The sequence below is a fragment of the Oncorhynchus kisutch genome, linkage group LG11, assembly GCF_002021735.2.
Source record: "Oncorhynchus kisutch isolate 150728-3 linkage group LG11, Okis_V2, whole genome shotgun sequence".
Taxonomy (NCBI): Eukaryota; Metazoa; Chordata; class Actinopteri; order Salmoniformes; family Salmonidae; genus Oncorhynchus; species Oncorhynchus kisutch.
In genome coordinates, this window is record NC_034184.2 from 22,760,270 (window position 1) to 22,780,840 (window position 20,571).

The following is a 20,571-nucleotide window of genomic DNA, read 5'->3' on the forward strand; positions in this document are numbered from 1 at the left end:
AAATACCATGACACTTGTCTCAAGAGTAGGGGTGTTAACCCTGGTATCCTGGCTACAATTCCTTTGGTCACCCAATACAGTATGTCCATAGCCACCTAATCTTCCACAGCATCCAACTGGATCACTCAACCCATTCCTCCTCCCATGCAATTAATGCCAATGTCATCAACACATCTGGGAAAATAATAATTCAATAAATACATTGAAAATAAATAGAAAATAATATACAATCACTTCTAAAGACACTAGCTTGAGGGGATTGCAGGCAGCTACAACTATTGTGTGGTTTAGTCCATAAAGACGCTCATTGGATGTTCTGGCAAACCAAATGGCTTACAGCCCTGTGGAGCAACTGACTCATTCTCAAACATTTTAGTTCCATCACTCAGCTTGTGTGGCCAAATCGGCAAAACTTCCCATGCCCTTGCGTAAAACCTTATTTTTCAGCTTAAAAAAATGTCTGTCCCCAAATGACTAACATTTTTCCAATTAGCTGTGTTCCCAGCATCCCATAAAGTTATGTATTTCCATAATAGGGTTAATATCCTGGGATGAACTACAGGGGAACCACTCCAAATGTACTAGCTGTCAGAAAAACTCTCATGTTCCATGGTGTCTGCTTTGATTCAAATAGCCCCAGATGGCCAAGACTGTTTTGGATATCTCCTGCTAAAGTCAAGGAACTTGTTTTATTTGAGGGGGTGGGGGGGGGGGGGCAATTCTGGAATTTTTCCTATTATAGAAACCCAAGCACAGAAGAAAATACACCATTTAGAGTGCATTGGAATGTAAAGTCTAAATAAGCAATGGTTAAAGAAAGTATATAAGTGTTCATGACTTACAAGATGGCCCTCCCTTCCGTCTAGACCAGGTATGCCAGCTGCTCCAACTTCTCCCTATTGATTAAAATAATGCATCGAAATATCATAAACACAGACAACATGCCTAATATTTCAGTATACCCATTACAGGTACAGCTCAAAAGAGATAGCCGCATGCAATCATGTATTTAGTCATTGGATATTGTCTCAACTATCTTTGATACATGATGATGATGAACTGCTAAGATAATGAAAACCATGTGTCAGAGAAACCTGGAAACATCAATGTCGGCTAAGCTGAGAAGGAACAAGAGGAAACACTGGTGCTGACCCATTTACAGATCATACTGGTGCTGACCCATTTACAGATCACACTGGTGCTGACCCATTTACAGATCACAATGGTGCTGACCCATTTACAGATCACAATGGTGCTAACCCATTTACAGATCACAATGGTGCTAACCCATTTATAGATCACAATGGTGCTAACCCATTTATAGATCACAATGGTGCTGACCCATTTACAGATCACAATGGTGCTGACCCATTTACAGATCACAATGGTGCTAACCCATTTACAGATCACAATGGTGCTAACCCATTTATAGATCACAATGGTGCTAACCCATTTATAGATCACAATGGTGCTAACCCATTTACAGATCACAATGGTGCTAACCCATTTATAGATCACAATGGTGCTAACCCATTTACAGATCACAATGGTGCTAACCCATTTATAGATCACAATTGTGCTAACCCATTTATAGATCACAATGGTGCTAACCTATTTACAGATCACAATGGTGCTGACCCATTTACAGATCACAATGGTGCTGACCCATTTACAGATCACAATGGTGCTGACCCATTTACAGATCACAATGGCGCTAACCCATTTACAGATCACAATGGTGCTAACCCATTTACAGATCACAATGGCGCTAACCCATTTACAGATCACAATGGTGCTAACCCATTTACAGATCACAATGGTGCTAACCCATTTACAGATCACAATGGTGCTAACCCATTTATAGATCACAATTGTGCTAACCCATTTATAGATCACAATGGTGCTAACCTATTTACAGATCACAATGGTGCTGACCCATTTACAGATCACAATGGTGCCAACCCATTTACAGACCACAATGGTGCTAACCCATTTACAGATCACAATGGTGATAACCCATTTACAGATCACAATGGTGCTAACCCATTTATAGATCACAATGGTGCTAACCCATTTATAGATCACAATGGTGCTAACCCATTTACAGATCACAATATGTGCTAACCCATTTATAGACCACAATGGTGCTAACCCATTTATAGATCTCACTGGTGCTAACCCATTTATAGATCTCACTGGTGCTAACCCATTTATAGATCACAATGGTGCTAACCCATTTATAAATCACAATGGTGCTAACCCATTTATAGATCTCACTGGTGCTAACCCATTTACAGATCACAATGGTGATAAGCCATTTATAAATCACAATGGTGCTAACCCATTTATAGATCACAATGGTGCTAACCCATTTACAGATCACAATGGTGCTAACCCATTTACAGATCACAATATGTGCTAACCCATTTACAGATCACAATGGTGCTAACCCATTTACAGATCACAATATGTGCTAACCCATTTATAGACCACAATGGTGCTAACCCGTGTATAGATCACAATGGTGCTAACCCATTTATAGATCTCACTGGTGCTAACCCATTTATAGATCACAATGGTGCTAACCCATTTATAAATCACAATGGTGCTAACCCATTTATAGATCTCACTGGTGCTAACCCATTTACAGATCACAATGGTGATAAGCCATTTATAAATCACAATGATGCTAACCCATTTATAGATCACAATGGTGCTAACCCATTTACAGATCACAATGGTGCTAACCCATTTACAGATCACAATATGTGCTAACCCATTTATAGACCACAATGGTGCTAACCCATTTATTGATCACAATGGTGCTAACCCATTTACAGATCACACTGGTGCTAACAGCAATAATAGATTTCCACTGTTGGGGAACTCCCAGACAATAACAACAAATCCTTTGGGGGTCCAGTGCAGATCGACTATGCCAAGTCAACCTGATAGTCCATGTTTTCATACGTCAATCCCATCCCTCTGCAAGCTAACTTTTCTTTGATTAAATAAGACAACTCAGGCTTATCCCCACCCCCCAAAAAAAAAAAAAATTATAAAAACAACCTTGCACTTTACTTTTTCTACTTTTTTTTCAATTGAGTAAAAATGTACTTACTACGACTGTAATAATTGGTTGTCTCACCTAGCTATCTTAAGATGAATGTACTAACTATAAGTCTCTCTGGATAACAGCATTTGCTAAATTACTCAAAAGTAAATGTAAAATGAAAAACATAAAAACAAACCTTTTGACCGATTTGTCCTGGAAGTCCATTCTTTCCATCTCTTCCAGGTAAACCCTGAGTTGAAGAATGGGAGAAAGAGATATATTTTCAAACTTAAAGGCACATCAGCTCCTGGTTTGACACCAGAGTACCTATACGTACTGGTTCTCCCGGATGTCCTGCTGGCCCAGGGTGTCCCCTGCCTCCTTTTTCTCCCTGAAATCAGCAAATCATCAAGATTACCAATATTGAAAGGACCAATGAGGCCAATGTACTGTATACATTTGTCAATATATTTGTCAACTTGAAAGCCCAAGTAAGTTGCCTTTTAACTACTACCTAACCTATACTTTAAGCACAGATCATTGCACCTGTACATTGCACCTGTACATAGCCCATCTGTAAATAGCCCATCCAACTACCTCATCCCCATACTGTTATTTTTTTTGTTGCTCCTTTGCACCCCAGTATCTCTACTTGCACATTCAACTGATGCACATCTATCACTCCAGTGTTTAATTGCTAAATTGTAATTATTTCGCCACTATGGCCTATTTATTGCCTTACCTCCATTATCTTACCTCATTTACACTCATTGTATATAGACTTTTTTATTGTGTTATTGACTGTATGTTTGTTTATTTCATGTGTAAATCTGTTGTTGTTTGTGTTGCACTGCTTTGCTTTATCTTGGCCAGGTCACAGTTGTAAATGAAAACTTGTTCTCAACAGACCTACCTGGCTAAATAAAGGTGAAATAAAAAAATAAAAATACTGTTAATTTAGCCACTATTGTATATAACCATGTGGTAAATGACAGTGTTGTGACATTCTTACCACTTGGCCATCTTTGCCGGAAAGTCCTGGTCCCCCTGAAAGACCTAAAGAGCCCTGGGAAAGAAATGAAATATACTGAAAGTTTGATAACAAGTTATTAACATGCAACGCTCCTTACCTACCTTTCTCTGATAACATTTGATCAAGTGCCTCCGGAAACTGAGGCAGTGAAAGTATTTGAAACTTTACATATAACACCTGCATTAGCAAAATTACAAGTGACAATATGCTGATAATAAAACAGACACTGCCTTATAAAAAGAGCTTGTCTCTTGGATTCAAATGGAATTTTTATGTCCAATTTTGTACATTTTTTTTATGTCCAACCATGAAAATGCAAAAAACAAACATGTATACATACTGCATATATTTATATATATTTTGCTCAGAAAACATGGGGCGTCAAATAAAACCACCCATGTGCCAAATTTGGCCCTCGGCCCACCAGTTGGGAAACCCTGTTCTACAGAGAATCATACATTTGATAACCTCATTCAGTGAAGCCACTTTTATGGCGTACCTTTTCACCTGCTTGGCCCGATGGCCCAGGTAATCCCGGAACCCCTCTTTCACCCTGAAAAGACAAGAGATTTATACATCAAATGTGTGTTTGATAAAAGGGATTGTAGATTATTAGAAGTAGCTTTCGATCCGTACTCTGGAATCCAATCATTGGTGATATTGCTTAAAAGTGGGTCTTCAGTGTCATAAAATAGATCATGCCAATAAAACGTAATACTAATGCCCTTTTTTGAACTTCCTACCGAATCACCAGGCCGTCCTTGTTCTCCCTTGTTACCATCAACCCCGCGTCGCCCCTGAAATAGTGAACAGAAAGAGCAGCTCCATTGATTTACCATCAAAAACCCTAGTCTGATAAAAACATAATTTGTTTTAGAGTGCAGCTGATACCTCTGTCCCAGTTGGACCCTGTGGCCCAGGAAATCCTTGATTGCCAGAGATGCCCTTTATTTAAAAAAGCGGAGAGATGGGAAGTCATGAGGTATTCACCCTTTATTAATGTTGCTCATAGATTAAACATATTTATCAGCTGTGTGTTAAATTAAATTGCAACTTTTTAAAAACATTCATACATACACCCTTCATACGCTCTTTTTAAGGCTTATATACATAGATGCTTCAGAAGTCATTCATAAGGAAATGCTATATGAAGGGAAACAAAGGGGTTTTGATACATTTGAGAAAGCATCAGATATAAGGACCTTTCATATCACACTTCATGTAGTATTTTTTTTATTTCACCTTTTTTTAACCAGGTAAGCCAGTTGAGAATAAGTTCTCATTTACAACTGCGACCTGGCCAAGAAAAAGCAAAGCAGTGCGACAAAAACAACAGCACAGAGTTACACATGTCTAAACTTATGATTGGTACTGTATATGTGATAGGGATTTATAGACATTATGGACAGTGAATATGTTGAATATCTGAAGAATACGTGGATAGAATAGTATATATACAGCAATAGTTCAATTGGATACTACTTGACTAGAATACAGTATAGGCTGTACATACTGTATGAAGTGGGTAAAACAGTATGTAAACATTATTAAAGTGATCAGTGTTCCATGTCTATATACATAGGGCAGAAGCCTCTAAGGTGTAGGGTTGAGTAACTGGGTGATAGCCGGCTAGTGATGGCTATTTAACAATCTGATGGCCTTGAGATAGAAGCTGTTTTCAGTCTCTTGGTCCCAGCTTTGACGCACCTCCAACGCCCTCGCCTTCTGGATGATAGCGGGGTGAAAATCCCTTGGCTTGGGTGGATGAAGTACTTGTTGATCTTTTTTGGCCTTCCTGTGACAGCTGGTGCTGTAGATGTCCTGGAGGGCAGGCAGTGTGCCCCAGGTGATTCATTGGGGTGACCGCACCAACCTCTGGAGAGCCCTGCGGTTACGGACTGTGCAGTTGCCGTACCAGACGGTAATACAGCCCGAAAGGATGCTCACAATCGTACAACTGTAAAAGTTTGTGACGGTTTTAGGAGCCAAGCCAAATTTCTTCAGCCTCCTGAGATTGAAGAGGAGCTGTTGCTCCTTTTTCACCACACTATCTGTGTGGGTGGACGATTTCAGATAGTCAGTTATCTCAGATTTGCTTTGTTAAAGTCCCCAGCTACAAATTTGGCCTCAGGATATGTGGCATACAGTTTACACAAAGTCCAGTGTAGTTCCTTAAGAGCCGTTGTGGTATTTGCTTGTGAGGTATTCTAGGTCAAATGAACAAAAGGACTGTTCCTGTACGTTACCACAAGCACACCATGAGTAGTTAATAATGAAACATACACCTCTGCTTTTATTCTGCCTGGAGAGTTCTTTATTCCTGTCTGCGCAATGTACTGAGAACCCAGCTGGCTGTATGGACGGGGACAGTATATCCGGAGAGGGCCATGATTCCGTGAAACAGAGTATGTTACAGTCCATGATGTCTCTCTGGAAGGAGATCCTCTCCCTGAGCTCATCTACTTTACTGTCAAGGGACTGAACATCAGCGAATAATATACCCGGGAGCGGTGGAGGAAGGTCCACGCCTCCTGAGTCAGACTAAAAGTAAACTCTGAATACCTCTTCTCTGCCGGCGGCGTCTTGGAGCAACCTCTGTGATAAGTTCAGTAGAGTTGGGTGGTACGAACAAAGGATCCAATTCAGGAAAGTTGTATTTCTGGTGAAAATACTGGTGAGTTACCGCCACCCTGATATTCAGAAGTTATTTCTGGCTGTATGTAATAACGCAAAAAACTGTCTTGGCTTACAATTCTGCATGGATCTTTACCCTTAGTGTCATGGGAAACTAGGCTACTGTACAGGGTACAGTGCCAATTCTGTAATGTCTTTTACACTTTCACACCCATACTTGATTACCCTGCAAGTGGGCACCATTTGTTTATTTAATGTACAGTAATTGTGCCGACAAATTCATTGAGGAATATGTTAGGGTTGTCCGAATAAGATAATTATTCTCTACATAATTGCTCAATTCTATTTAATGACTCAAAACAGTAAACGATGTTTACTGAACTCAAAGATTCTTAGTTACTAAGGACGTTAACATATGCAATAAAACAGCCCCCATGTTTTGGAATAACCTCAAATGTAACATCTGCCCTAACTTCAGTGGTAGGATGACATGTACGGGTTTCATTGTTACATAGTGTAGAATTTGAAATAAACTGATGTCTTTCCTCTGATTACAAGTGATGACTTCACAAAACACTTGTGAAAGACACTCTCTCATCACTTTATTGCACTTTTGGAGGAAGATTTGCTTCAACAATGCACTGCCAGTATTCAAAGGCCACAGTATGTTCACAAAGAACATATTGTACTGTAAACTGGTCTACACTTCTCATGACCTCAGTCATCAGTAGAGATCAGTATTGAGTGCAAGTTGAACACCCCACACAGACCAATTTACAGTATATCAAAGCCTCTAATGGAAAAAGCAATGAAAATATATGACTTCAAAATGTCATCCGAACAGCGAGTTGATACATAGTTCATTGACAGAAAACAATGAACAAATTGAAGTCATGAAAATGACTGAAACAATAGGTCTTTTATCCATGATATAGTTTAGGCAGAAAATAACACAACTTGACCTTGAATAATGATGATATTCAAAAATTGAATTCATATGCCACTTGGGCAAACAATACTGAAAGATTACAGGGCGGTTTCCCGGACACAGATCCTAGTCCTAACCTAAAATTTACTTTCAATGGAGATTCTCCACTGAGCTTGCTTTTTAGTCCAGGACTAGGCTAAATCTGTGTCCGGGTAACCAGCCCCACAAGTTCAGTGTGATAGTAATAGAGCTGGTACAAGCAAACAAGTAATATCAGAAAAAGTGCCACTCATGTTTTCTGTTACTGAATTTCAAAGTTATTATGTGAGTATTCACGCAGAGACTGTTACCTTTCATGCTCAACAGTTTCAATGAAATCTGAAGGCTAACGCACAAACACCTTCTAAATCAAGTTACAAGATTTATCCTGTCACAATGACGGTTCCCCTGCAAGGTACGATATACTGTACTCTTTCATGGAAACAATGACCATGCATTCCCCTAAAACATTTGCTTCATTCATACAAATGTAATATTCCCCTCAAGGTCTTCATCATGTTTCCATCATAGCTAGCAATCTCAACACACTCTAAGTGGTCTATTCGATTAATTCCGGTAAGACAATTCCGCTCCAACACAAAGAAACCACGCACCAACATAGAGCGAAGATATGTAGGCACTTTATCATTAACCTAGACAATGTACTGTATGTCAGAGCGACATTCACCTTCACAAATGAAATGACACATTCTTCTCTTTTTGTTTGATATTACAGAGCATCTCAGGGAGGACATGCTTCAATGACTATCTTCGTGGTCTGTTTCATAATCATTATATTCAGACTAAAGGCCACTTAACATATAATCAGGTGAAGACCAAATATGTTTCAATATCTTCAGTGGCAACCAGACCACTATATCAAAGTCTACTCTCAGTCTCTGCAGATATACTGCATGTAAAAAAAACTGTGGCAGCAATGATTATTTACATTTGACTACGATCTATTCTAGATAATGTAGATCTGGACGTATTATTTAAAACACAAAGCTTTCCTGCAAATAATGATATATGAATGGTCTCCATCTGGCCCTCCTCATGAGCCCAGTTATCACACCAGTAGGAGTAACAAAGTTTCTCCTGCCTCCCAGTAGGAAGCAACAGCATTTAGAGTTAGCCAAGTGCTCTTGCCAAGTACTGTACTTTACTGAAGAAATAAGGCCCAAGGGGGTGTGGTACAGTTGAAGTCGGAAGTTTACATAAACTTAGGTTTTCAACCACTCCACAAATTTCTTGTTAACAAACAATAGTTTTGGCAAGTCGGTTAGGACATCTACTTCTTGCATGACACAAGTAATTTTTCCAACAATTGTTTGCAGACAAATTATTTCACTTATAATTCACTGTATCAGAATTCTAGTGGGTCAGAAGTTTACATAGACTAAGTGATTGTGCCTTTAAACAGTTTTGAAAAATCCAGAAAATTATGTCATGGCTTTAGAAGCTTCTGATAGGCTAATTGACATAATTTGGGTGAATTGGAGGTGTACCTGTGTATGTATTTCAAGGCCTACCTTCAAACTCAGTGCCTCTTTGCTTGACATCATGGGAAAATTAAAATCAATCAACAAGACCTCTACAAGTCTGGTTCATCCTTGGGAGAAATTTCCAAAGGCCTGAAAGTACCACGTTCATCTGTACAAACAATAGTACGCAAGTATAAACACCATGGGACCGCGCAGCCGTCATATCGCTCAGGAAGAAGATGTGTTCTGTCTCCTAGAGATGAATGTACTTTGGTGCGAAAGTGCAAATCAATCCCAGAACAACAGCAAATGACCTTGTGAAGATGCTGGAGGAAACAGGTACAAAAGTATCTATATCCACAGTAAAACGAGTCCTATATCAACATAACCTGAAAGGCCGCTCAGCAAGGAAGAAGCCACTGCTCCAAAATCGCCAAAGAAAAGCCAGACTACGGTTTGCAACTGCACATGGGGACAAAGATCGTACTTTTTGGAGAAATGTCCTCTGGTCTGATGAAACAAAAATAGAACTGTTTGGCCATAATGACCATCGTTATGTTTGGAGGAAAAAGGGGGAGGCTTGCAAGCAGAAGAACACCATCCCAACCGTGAAGCACGGGGTGGCAGCATCATGTTGTTGGGGTGCTTTGCTGCAGGAAGGACTGGTGCACCTCACAAAATAGATGGCTTCATGAGGATGGAAAATTACATGGATATAATGAAGCAACATCTCAAGACATCGGTCAGGAAGTTAAAGCTTGGTCACAAATGGGTCTTCCAAATGGACAATGACCCCAAGCATACTTCCAAAGTTGTGGCAAAATGGCTTAAGGACAACAGTCAAATTATTGGAGTGGCCATTACAAAGCCCTGACCTCAATCCCATAGAAAATGTGTTGGCAGAACTGAAAAAGCATGTGCGAGCAAGGAGGCCTACAATACTGACTCAGTTACATCAGCTCTGTCAGGGGGAATGGGCCAAAATTCACCCTATGTCACGAGTCCGACCGAGGGTGGTTCCCCTTCCCGGGCGGGTGGCGCTCGGCGGTCGTCGTCACCGGCCTATTAGCTGCCACTGATTGTCTTTCCTCCCCCTCCTTGTATGTTTATTGGTAGCACCTGTTTATGGATGATTAGTTTGTCTTTATTAGACAGCCGGCCCGCCTGGTTGTTGTGCGGGATTATTTCAGTGTAACCTTCGGCTCTGTTGTAGAGGTACGTGTTAGTGCCTGGTCGTGATTTTTTCCGTTGTACATTTTCATTCCCTGTGTTTGGGAACGTTACGATTGTGAGCACCCTGTGGTGCGTTGGTGCTATTAAAGACGCACAGCATTGCACTCTCTGTCTCCTGCGTTTGACTCCACACCCACCACACCCGGAGCATTACAGAATCACGCACCTTCAAACTGAATGGAGTCAGCAGGAGCAGCAGCCAACCCTCTCCCATTGATGGAGGAACGGGTTCTCCACCACACCACCGTCCTCCATCGGATCGGATCCGCGATGGATCAAGTGATGGAGAGAATGGACCGATGGGAGAGGAGTGGTCTCCTCTCTCCACCTTCGGCACCCCCAGCTCCGGACTCCCCATCTCCCGACTCCAGCACCCTCCGTCTGAGGCTACCGAGGGCTTATGATGGAGCGGCGGCGGGTTGCCAGGGGTTTCTGCTTCAGCTGGAGCTATACCTGGCCACCGTCAGACCCACCCCCTCAGGAGCGGAGAGGGTGAGTTTCCTCATCTCCTGACTCACGGGTCGTGCTCTGGAGTGGGCGAATGCAGTCTGGAATGGCCCAGACTCAGCGCGGGAGCACTACCCAGAGTTTTCCCGCCGCTTCTGTGCCGTGTTTGATCACCCTCTAGACGGCCGAGCGGTGGGAGAACAACTATTTCATCTCAGGCAGGAGAGGAGGAGCGCCCAGGATTACGCGCTGGAGTTCCGGACCTTGGCAGCCGGATCTGGGTGGAACGACAGGGCCCTTATGGACCACTACAGGTGTAGTCTCCGAGAGGACGTCCGCCGGGAGTTAGCGTGTCGGGACACCACTCTGTCACTGGATTAGCTGATTGACATGTCCATTCGACTGGACAATATGCTGGCTGCCCGCGGGCATTCAGAGAGGGTCCTGTGCGTTCCACCACCCAGCCCCTCCGCTCCCATTCCGATGGAGTTGGGAGGGGCTGCGCCGAGGGGTACCGGAGGAGGAGGCCTTCCCTGCACCAACTGTGGTCGGCGAGGACACACGTCTGATTGGTGCTGGGGGGGTCCGTCTGGGAGTAGAGATGGCAGGCGGAAAGCTTCTCGGTCACCCCAGGTGAGTCAGCATCAAACTAAACCAGAACCCCATGTTGGCCACGTGTTTGTCATAACCTTTTTTCTTCACTTTTTTCCCTCTTCCCAGCATAGGGCGCTAGTCGATTCAGGCGCAGCTGGGAACTTTATGGATCGCGGACTCGCCCTTAAGTTAGGGGTTCCGCTGGTGCCGATAGATTCTCCTTTCCCCGTGCACTCCCTAGATAGCCGGCCATTAGGGTCAGGGATGGTCAGGGAGACCACAGTCCCACTGGACATGGTGACGCAGGGGAATCATAGTGAGCGTATCAGTTTCTTTATTATTGATTCGCCTGCGTTTCCAGTGGTGCTGGGGACTCCCTGGCTGGCCCGGCACAATCCTAACATTTTGTGGAGACAGGGGGTTCTCCAGGGGTGGTCAGAGGAGTGTTCTGTAAGGTGTTTGGGAGTTTCCATCGGTGCCACGTCGGTGGAGAGTCCAGACCAGGGTTCCACGGTGTGCATTCCCCCCGAGTATGCCGATTTGGCAATCGCTTTCAGTAAAGTGAAAGCGACTAAATTACCACCTTATCGACCGGGAAGGGATTGTACGATAGATCTCCAGGTAGACGCTGCGCTTCCCAAGAGTCACGTGTACCCGCTGTCCCAGGAGGAGACGTTGGCAATGGAGACATATGTCACGGAGTCGCTGGGACAGGGGTACATTCGGCCCTCCATTTCACCCGTCTCCTCGAGTTTCTTTTTTGTGAGGAAAAAGGAGGGAGGTTTGCATCCGTGTATTGATTATAGAGGTCTAAACGCCATCACAGTGGGGTATAGTTACCCTCTACCTCTCATCGCTACGGCGGTGGATCTCAGGAGCGCGTATAGTCTGGTGCGTATTCGGAAGGGAGACGAGTGGAAAACCGCATTTAGTACCACATCAGGCCACTATGAGTACCTCGTCATGCCGTATGGGTTAAAAAATGCTCCAGACGTTTTTCAATCCTTTGTAGACGAGATTCTCAGGGACCTGTGCGGGCAGGGAGTGGTTGTTTATATTGATGACATTCTGATCTGCTCGGCCACTCACACCGCGCATGTGTCTCTGGTGCGCAAGGTGCTTGGTAGACTGCTGGAGCATGACCTATACGTCAAGGCTGAGAAATGCGTGTTCTCTAAACGAGCCGTCTCTTTTCTGGGATATCGCATTTCCACCTCGGGGGTAGTGATGGAGGGCGACCGCATTAGGGCCGTGCGTAATTGGCCGACTCCGACCACGGTAAAGGAGGAGCAGTTGTATTTGGGTTTTGCCAACTACTACCAGAGGTTTATCCGGGGTTTTGGCCAGATAGCGGCTCCCATTACCTCACTGCTGAAGGGAGGCCCGGTGCGGTTGCAGTGGTCAGCAGAGGCGGACGGGGCATTCAACAAGTTGAAGGCGCTGTTCACTGATGCGCCCGTGTTGGCGCATCCGGACCCCTCTCTAGCATTCATAGTGGAGGTGGACGCGTCCGAGGCTGGGGTGGGTGCCGTGCTATCACAGCGCTCGGGTACACCACCAAAACTCCACCCCTGCGCTTTCTTCTCACGGAAGCTCAGCCCAGCGGAGCGTAACTATGATGTGGGGGACCGGGAGTTGATAGCGGTGGTTAGAGCTCTGAAGGTGTGGAGACACTGGCTTGAGGGGGCTAAGCACCCCTTTCTCATCTGGACCGACCACCAGAACCTGGAGTATATTCGGGCAGCTAGGAGACTTAACCCACGTCAGGCAAGGTGGGCCATATTCTTCACCCGGTTCCGGTTTACTTTGTCTTATAGACCGGGCTCCCAGAACGTAAAGGCTGACGCACTGTCCCGCCTTTACGACACGGAGGATGGGTCCACCGAACCTACTCCCATCCTTCCCGCCTCAAAGCTGGTAGCACCAGTGGTATGGGAGGTGGACTCGGACATCGAGCGGGCGTTACGGGCTGAACCCGCGCCTCCTCAGTGTCCAGCGGGGCGAAGGTACGTGCCGCTTGGTGTTCGGGACAAACTGATTCGGTGGACTCACGTCCTTCCCTCCTCGGGTCACCCTGGGGTGACGATGACAGTGGGGAGCCTTCAGGGGAGGTATTGGTGGCCTACGTTGGCTAAGGACGTTAAGGGTTATGTCTCCTCCTGTTCAGTGTGCGCTCAGAGTAAGGCTCCTAGGCACCTTCCTAGAGGGAAGTTACAACCCCTCCCCGTTCCACAGCGGCCATGGTCACATCTGTCCATAGATTTCCTGACCGATCTTCCGCCGTCTCAGGGGAACACCACGGTTCTAGTGATTGTGGATCGGTTCTCTAAGTCCTGCCATCTCCTCCCGTTGCCCGGTATCCCTACAGCCCTACAGACTGCGGAGGCGTTATTCACCCATGTCTTTCGGCACTACGGGGTGCCGGAGGACATCGTTTCTGATCGGGGACCCCAATTCACGTCTCGGGTATGGAGAGCGTTCATGGAACGCTTGGGGGTCTCTGTCAGCCTGACCTCCGGTTATCACCCCGAGAGTAATGGGCAGGTGGAGAGAGTGAACCAGGAGGTGGGTAGGTTTCTGCGGTCGTATTGCCAGGATCGGCCAGGGGAGTGGGCACGATACATTCCCTGGGCTGAAATGGCTCAGAACTCACTACGCCACTCCTCTACTAACGTGTCCCCTTTTCAGTGTGTGTTGGGGTACCAGCCGGTCCTGACACCATGGCATCCGAGCCAGACCGAGGCTCCTGCGGTGGAGGAATAGGTATAGCGCTGCAAGGAGACCTGGAGGGCCGTCCAGGAATCTCTACAACAAGCGAGTGGACGGCAGAAGAGGAGTGCTGACCGCCACCGCAGTGAGGCCCCCGTTTGTACCGGGGGACAGGGTCTGGCTCTCGACCCGAAACCTACCTCTCCGATTGCCCTGACGGAAGCTGGGTCCGCAGTGTGTAGGGCCCTTTAAAGTCCTGAGGAGAATAAACGAGGTGTGTTATCGATTACAACTCCCTTCCTATTATCGTATTAACCCCTCGTTTCATGTGTCTCTCCTCAGGCCGGTGGTAGCTGGTCCCTGCAGGACAGTGAGGTGCCGGGGGTCCCTCCCCCCCCCCTCTGGACATCGAGGGGTCCCCGGCGTACACGATCCGGGCCATTCTGGACTCAAGATGCCGGGTGAGGGGCCTGCAGTACCTCGTGGACTGGGAGGGGTACGGCCCGGAGGAGAGGTGCTGGGTACCGGTGGGAGACATCTTGGATCCATCCATGTTGAGGGAATTCCATCGCCTCCATCCGGATCGCCCTGCACCTCGTCCTCCGGGGCGACCTCGAGGCCAGTGTCGGCGCGCTGTGGGAGCCGCGCGTCGGGGGGGGGGGGGTACTGTCACGAGTCCGACCGAGGGTGGTTCCCCTTCCCGGGCGGGTGGTGCTCGGCGGTCGTTGTCACTGGCCTATTAGCTGCCACTGATTGTCTTTCCTCCCCCTCCTTGTATGTTTATTGGTAGCACCTGTTTATGGATGATTAGTTTGTCTTTATTAGACAGCCGGCCCGCCTGGTTGTTGTGCGGGATTATTTCAGTGTAACCTTCGGCTCTGTTGTAGAGGTACGTGTTAGTGCCTGGTCGTGATTTTTTCCGTTGTACATTTTCATTCCCTGTGTTTGGGAACGTTATGATTGTGAGCACCCTGTGGTGCGTTGGTGCTATTAAAGACGCACAGCATTGCACTCTCTGTCTCCTGCATTTGACTCCACACCCACGACACCCGGAGCATTACACCCTACTTGATGTGGGAAGCTTGTGGAAGGCTACCCGATACATTTTACCCAAGTTAAACAATTTAAAGGCAATGCTACCAATTACTAATTGAGCGTATGTAAACGTCTGACCCACTGGGAATGTGATGAAAGAAATAAAAGCCGAAATAAATTATTCTCTACTATTATTCTGGCATTTCACATTCTTAAAATAAAGTAGTGATCCTAACTGACCTAAAACAGGGAATGTTTACTAGGATTAAATGTCAGGAATTGTGAAAAACTGAGTTTAAATGTATTTGGCTAAGGTGTATGTAAATTTCCGACTTCAACTGTATATAAAATCGAGCACAGAGCCATGCAATCTCCATAAACAAAACATTGTCAGTAGAATGGTCTTACTGAAGTCCTCAGTGACTTTCAACTTTCACCCTCAGACTCACATTAAGCATCTCCAATCCAAAATTAAATTTAGAATCGGCTTCCTATATCGCAACAAAGCATCCTTCACTCATGCTGCCAAACATACTCTTGTAAAACTGACCATCCTACCGATCCTCGACTTCGGTGATGTCATCTATAAAATAGCCTCCAACACTCTACTCAACAAACTGGATGCAGTCTATCACAGTGCCATCCGTTTTGTCACCAAAGCCCCATACACTACCCACCATTGCGACCTGTACGCTCTCGTTGGTTGGCCCTCGCTTCATACTCGTCGCCAAACCCACTGGCTACAGGTTATCTACAAGTCTCTGCTAGGTAAAGCCCCGCCTTATCTCAGCTCACTGGTCACCATAGCAGCACGCGCTCCAGTAGGTATATCTCACTGGTCACCCCCAAAGCCAATTCCTCCTTTGGTCGTCTTTCCTTCCAGTTCTCTGCTGCCCATGACTGGAACGAATTGCAAAAATCTCTGAAGCTGGAGACTCACATCTCCCTCACTAGCTTTAAGCACCAGCTGTCAGAGCAGTTTACAGATCACTGCACCTGTACTTAGCCTATCTGTAAACAGCCCATCTATCCACCTACCTCATCCCCATACTGGTATTTAGTTATTTATTTTGCTCCTTTGCACCCCAGTATCTCTACCTGCACATTCATCTTTTGCCGATCTACCGTTCCAGTGTTTAATTGCTATATTGTAATTACTTTGCCACCATGGCCACCATTTGACTCTGGAGCAGTGGAAACACGTTCTCTGGAGTGATGAATCACGCTTCACCATCTGGCAGTCCGACAAACTAATCTGGGTTTGGCGGATGTCATTAGAACGCTACCTGCCCCAATGCATAGTGCCAACCGTAAGGTTTGGTGGAGGAGGAATAATGGTCTGGAGCTATTTTTCATCGTTCGTGCTAGGCCCCTTAGTTCTAGTGAAGGGAAATCTTAACTCAGCATCACAATGACATTCTAGACGATTCTGTGCTTCCAACTTTGTGGCAACAGTTCGGGGAAGGCCCTTTCCTGTTTCAGCATGACAAGATCGAGATTGTGGTGGAATAACTTGACTTTGCATGTACAGAGCCCTGACCTCAACCCCATTTTACACCTTTGGGACGAATTGGAACGCCAACTGCGAGCTAGGCCTAGTCGCCCAATATCAGTGCCCAACCTTACTAATGCTTTTGTGGCTGAATGGAAGCAAGTCCCCGTTCCAACATCTAATGTAAACCCTTCCGAGAAGAGTGGAGGCTGTTATAGCAGCAAAGAGGGGAACAACTACATATTAATGTCCATGATTTAGGAATGAGATGTTCAATGAGCAGGTGTCCACATACTTTTGGTCGCCTATAAAATGGAGCGGAGAACATAGCTAACATTTTACATTCTCCCAACCAATTGTGTAATTTTTATTTTTTAAATTGCGTTTTGTGTGACTTATTTTTTAACTTATTGTGTACATAATGTTACTGCTACTGTCTCTTATGACTGAAAATAACTTCTGGACATCAGAAAAGCGATTACTCACCGCAGACTGGAAGAAACCTTTAACGATTCGGACGAGAAGAATATCTTGCTTTCATTGGAACAGGCCCAGATCCACGCCTTTTGCGTGAAGAAAAGACGCTGGAAAAGGGGACGCAGATCGGGGATCCTTCTGAGAAGCCGGAGGCAAGCGAGTAAACTCCCAATGCCTTCCATTCTCCTTGCTAACGTGCAAATAAAATGTATGACCGAAGATTATTCTACCAACGGGACATTAAAAACTGTAACATCTTGTTTCACCGAGATGTGGCTGAGCAAAGAAACGGACAATATAGAGCTGGTGGGATTTTCCATACAGAGACGCTACTGCTGGTTAGAAGAGGGGTGGGGGTGTGTGTCTTTTTGTCAATAACAGCTGGTAATAATCTGGGTGCTTATAAGAAATCCCCGCTATGCCCTCAGACGAACCATGAAACAAGCAAAGCGTCAATACAGGATTAAGATTGAATCCTACTACACTGGCTCTGACGCTCGTCGGATGTGACAGGGCTTGAAAACTATTACGGACTACAAAGAGAAACCCAGACGCGAGCTGTCCAGTGAGGCGAGCCTACAAGACGAGCTAAATGCTTTTTATGCTCGCTTCGAGGCAAGCAACACTGAAGCATGCATGAGAGCACCAGCTGTTCTGTGAATGTTGACCTTTAAACAGGTCAACATTCACAAAACCGCTGGGCCAGATGGATTACCAGGACTTGGATTACCAGTACACAAAGCATGCACGGACCAACTGTCAAGTGTCTTCACTGACATTTTCAACCTCTCCCTGACCGAGTCTGTAATACCTACAAGTTTCAAGCAGACCACCATAGTCCCTGTGCCCAAGGGGGCGAAGGTAACCTGGCTAAATGATTACTGCCCCGTGGCACTCACATCGGTAGCCATGAAGTGCTTTGAAAGGCTGGTCATGGCTCATATCAACAGCATCATCCCGGACACCCTAGCCCACCACAATTCGCATACCGCACCAACAGATCCACAGATGACACAATCTCAATGGCACTCCACACCGCCCATTCTCACCTAGAAAAAAGGAACACCTATGTGAGAATGCTGTTCATCGACTACAGCGCAGCGTTCAACACCATAGTGGTCATGAAGTTCATCATTAAGCTAAGGACTCTGGGACTAAACACCTCCCTCTGCAACTGGATCCTGGACTTCCTGATGGGCCACCACCAGCTGGTAAGAGTAGGTAACAACACGTCTGCCACGCTGATCCTTAACACTGGGACCCATCAGGGGGCCGATCAGGGGTGTGTACTTAGTCCCCTCCTGTATTCCCTGTTCACCCACGACTGCGTGGCCAAACACGACTCCGACACCATCATTAAGTTTGCTGACGACACAACAGCGGTAGGCCTGATCACCGACAATGATGAGACGGCCTATAGGGAGGAGGTCAGAGACCTGGCAGTGTGATGCCAGGACAACAACCTCTCCCTCAATGTGAGCAAGACAAAGGAGCTGATCGTGGACTACAGGAAAAGGCGGGCCCTACAGGCCCCCCCATTGACATCGACGGGGCTGTAGTGAAGCGGGTCGAGAGTTTCAAGTTCCTTGGAGTCCACATCACCAACGAACTATCATGGTCCAAACATACCAAGACAGTCGTGAAGAGGGCATGACAAAACCTTTTCCCCTCAGGAGACTGAAAAGATTTGGCATGGGTCCCCAGATCCTCAAAAGGTTCTACAGCTGTACCCTCGAGAGCATCCTGACCGGTTGCATGGTATGTTGCCTGGTATGGCAACTGCTCGGCATCTGACCGTAAGGAGCTACAGAGGGTAGCGCGAACGGCCCAGTACATCACTGTGGCCAAGTTTCCTGCGGTGTCAGAGGAAAGCCCATAAAATTGTCAGAGACTCCAGTCACCCAAGTTATAGACTATATTCTCTGCTACCGCACAGAAAGCGGTACCGGAGCACCAAGTCTAGAACCAAAAGGCTCCTCAACAGCTTCTACTTCCAAGCCATTAGACTGCTGAACAATTCATAAAAATCGCCACCGGACAGTTTACATTGACAACCCCCCCCATCTTGTACACTGCTGCTACTCGCTGTTTGTTTGTTACCTATGCATAGTCACTTCGCCCCCACCTACATGTACAGATTACCTCAACTAGCCTGTACCCCTGCACACTGACTCTGTACCGGTGCACCCTGTATATAGCCTCATTATTGATATTCTTATTGTGTTACTTTTTTTAATTACTTTTTATTTTAGCCTAAATATTTTTCTTCTTCTTGAACTGCACTGTTGGTTAAGGGCTAAGGGCTTGTAAGTAAGCATTTCACGGTAAAGTCTACACTTGTTGAATTTGGCGCGTGTGGCAAATGAAGTTTGATTTGATATAGTATAAACCACTTTTCCTTTCATTTTAAAAACATGGAAATGCCCTGGAATCCTTGACAGGCAAATCCTATTGGAGAAAGGATGCCATTAGCACAGCTATGTACTGTGCATCTCTCCAGGTGTGCCCTTTAACCGTTACAACTGAATTATCTTGATATTCAAGAGCTCCAATTGGCATCTGACTGATTTGAATACCCATTCAACAATGTCCCATATAGCAGTGCATCCATTATTGATACATTGATTTTCTCCAAAGTGTTGGATTCTGATGAGTGTTGAGTGAGTGGATGTTTGAATATAAAATGATGGAGTACTCACAGGCTTACCATCAGCACCAGCAGGACCAGCTTGACCGGGCCTTCCCATTGTTCCTGCTTCCCCCTGAAAGAGAAAACAGCAGCTTATTGACTGGACCATTTGGACCTTAAAACAATGCAAGTGCACCACTCATGAAACCGTTGAACTAGTCAGAAACCGTTTTTCGATTGCATGCTGCAAATTGTTTTAAAACATGTTCTTTGTGAGGAGCATCAAACAGTAATGGTTTTGACCTTTCCTGGAAAATGTAATGTCACGGCTTTACTGACTATCAGTAAAACACATCTTTCCAAGTGCATGTCTTAGCAGGATAGGTTTAACTTTACTTTATTCAAGATGCCATTTATTACAATTCCTGTTAATATATCAGCCCAAAATGTCCATCTGTGAACCAGCCATGCTTGTAGCATTTTGGATCTACCATCAAAACCTTGTTGAGCAATCTTTTCCTGTTGAAAAACAGGATTTGCACCCATGCATGACCATGCCCTTATAAACACAAACATGTCTGAAACCTTGTACACTCTTATAGAATAAAGGGACCAGTTGCTATGGTAATATTGCTTAAAGGTACGCTACTTCAAAGCTTTAGTGTTAGTTTTAACATCTTATAATTATTTGGCACATGCTCTGTGAGCCATGAAATGGGTCACAGAGCGTTTTATTTTGTGGCCCATTTCAGTAAATGTAATTTTGCCTAGAAGCCAGTCTG

General features: G+C 45.3%; 1 protein-coding gene across 5 annotated transcripts in view; it reads right to left on the bottom strand.

Annotated features, from left to right (window-relative positions):
* Positions 1-20,571, bottom strand: part of LOC109899860 (collagen alpha-1(XXI) chain-like) — a 62,967-nt gene that overhangs the window by 18,810 nt on the left and 23,586 nt on the right. For all 5 annotated transcript variants that reach the window (XR_004211592.1, XR_004211594.1, XR_004211593.1 and 2 more), the window contains 8 exons: positions 19,860-19,922; positions 4,980-5,033; positions 4,832-4,885; positions 4,588-4,641; positions 4,068-4,121; positions 3,393-3,446; positions 3,252-3,305; positions 843-896 (listed from right to left, as the gene is read on the bottom strand). Coding sequence is in view for 2 of the 5 variants with exons in the window: in XM_020495465.2 (XP_020351054.1) it covers positions 843-896; positions 3,252-3,305; positions 3,393-3,446; positions 4,068-4,121; positions 4,588-4,641; positions 4,832-4,885; positions 4,980-5,033; positions 19,860-19,922 (441 nt within the window). In the remaining 3 variants the exon portion in view is untranslated. The remainder of the gene's footprint in view (positions 1-842; positions 897-3,251; positions 3,306-3,392; positions 3,447-4,067; positions 4,122-4,587; positions 4,642-4,831; positions 4,886-4,979; positions 5,034-19,859; positions 19,923-20,571) is intronic.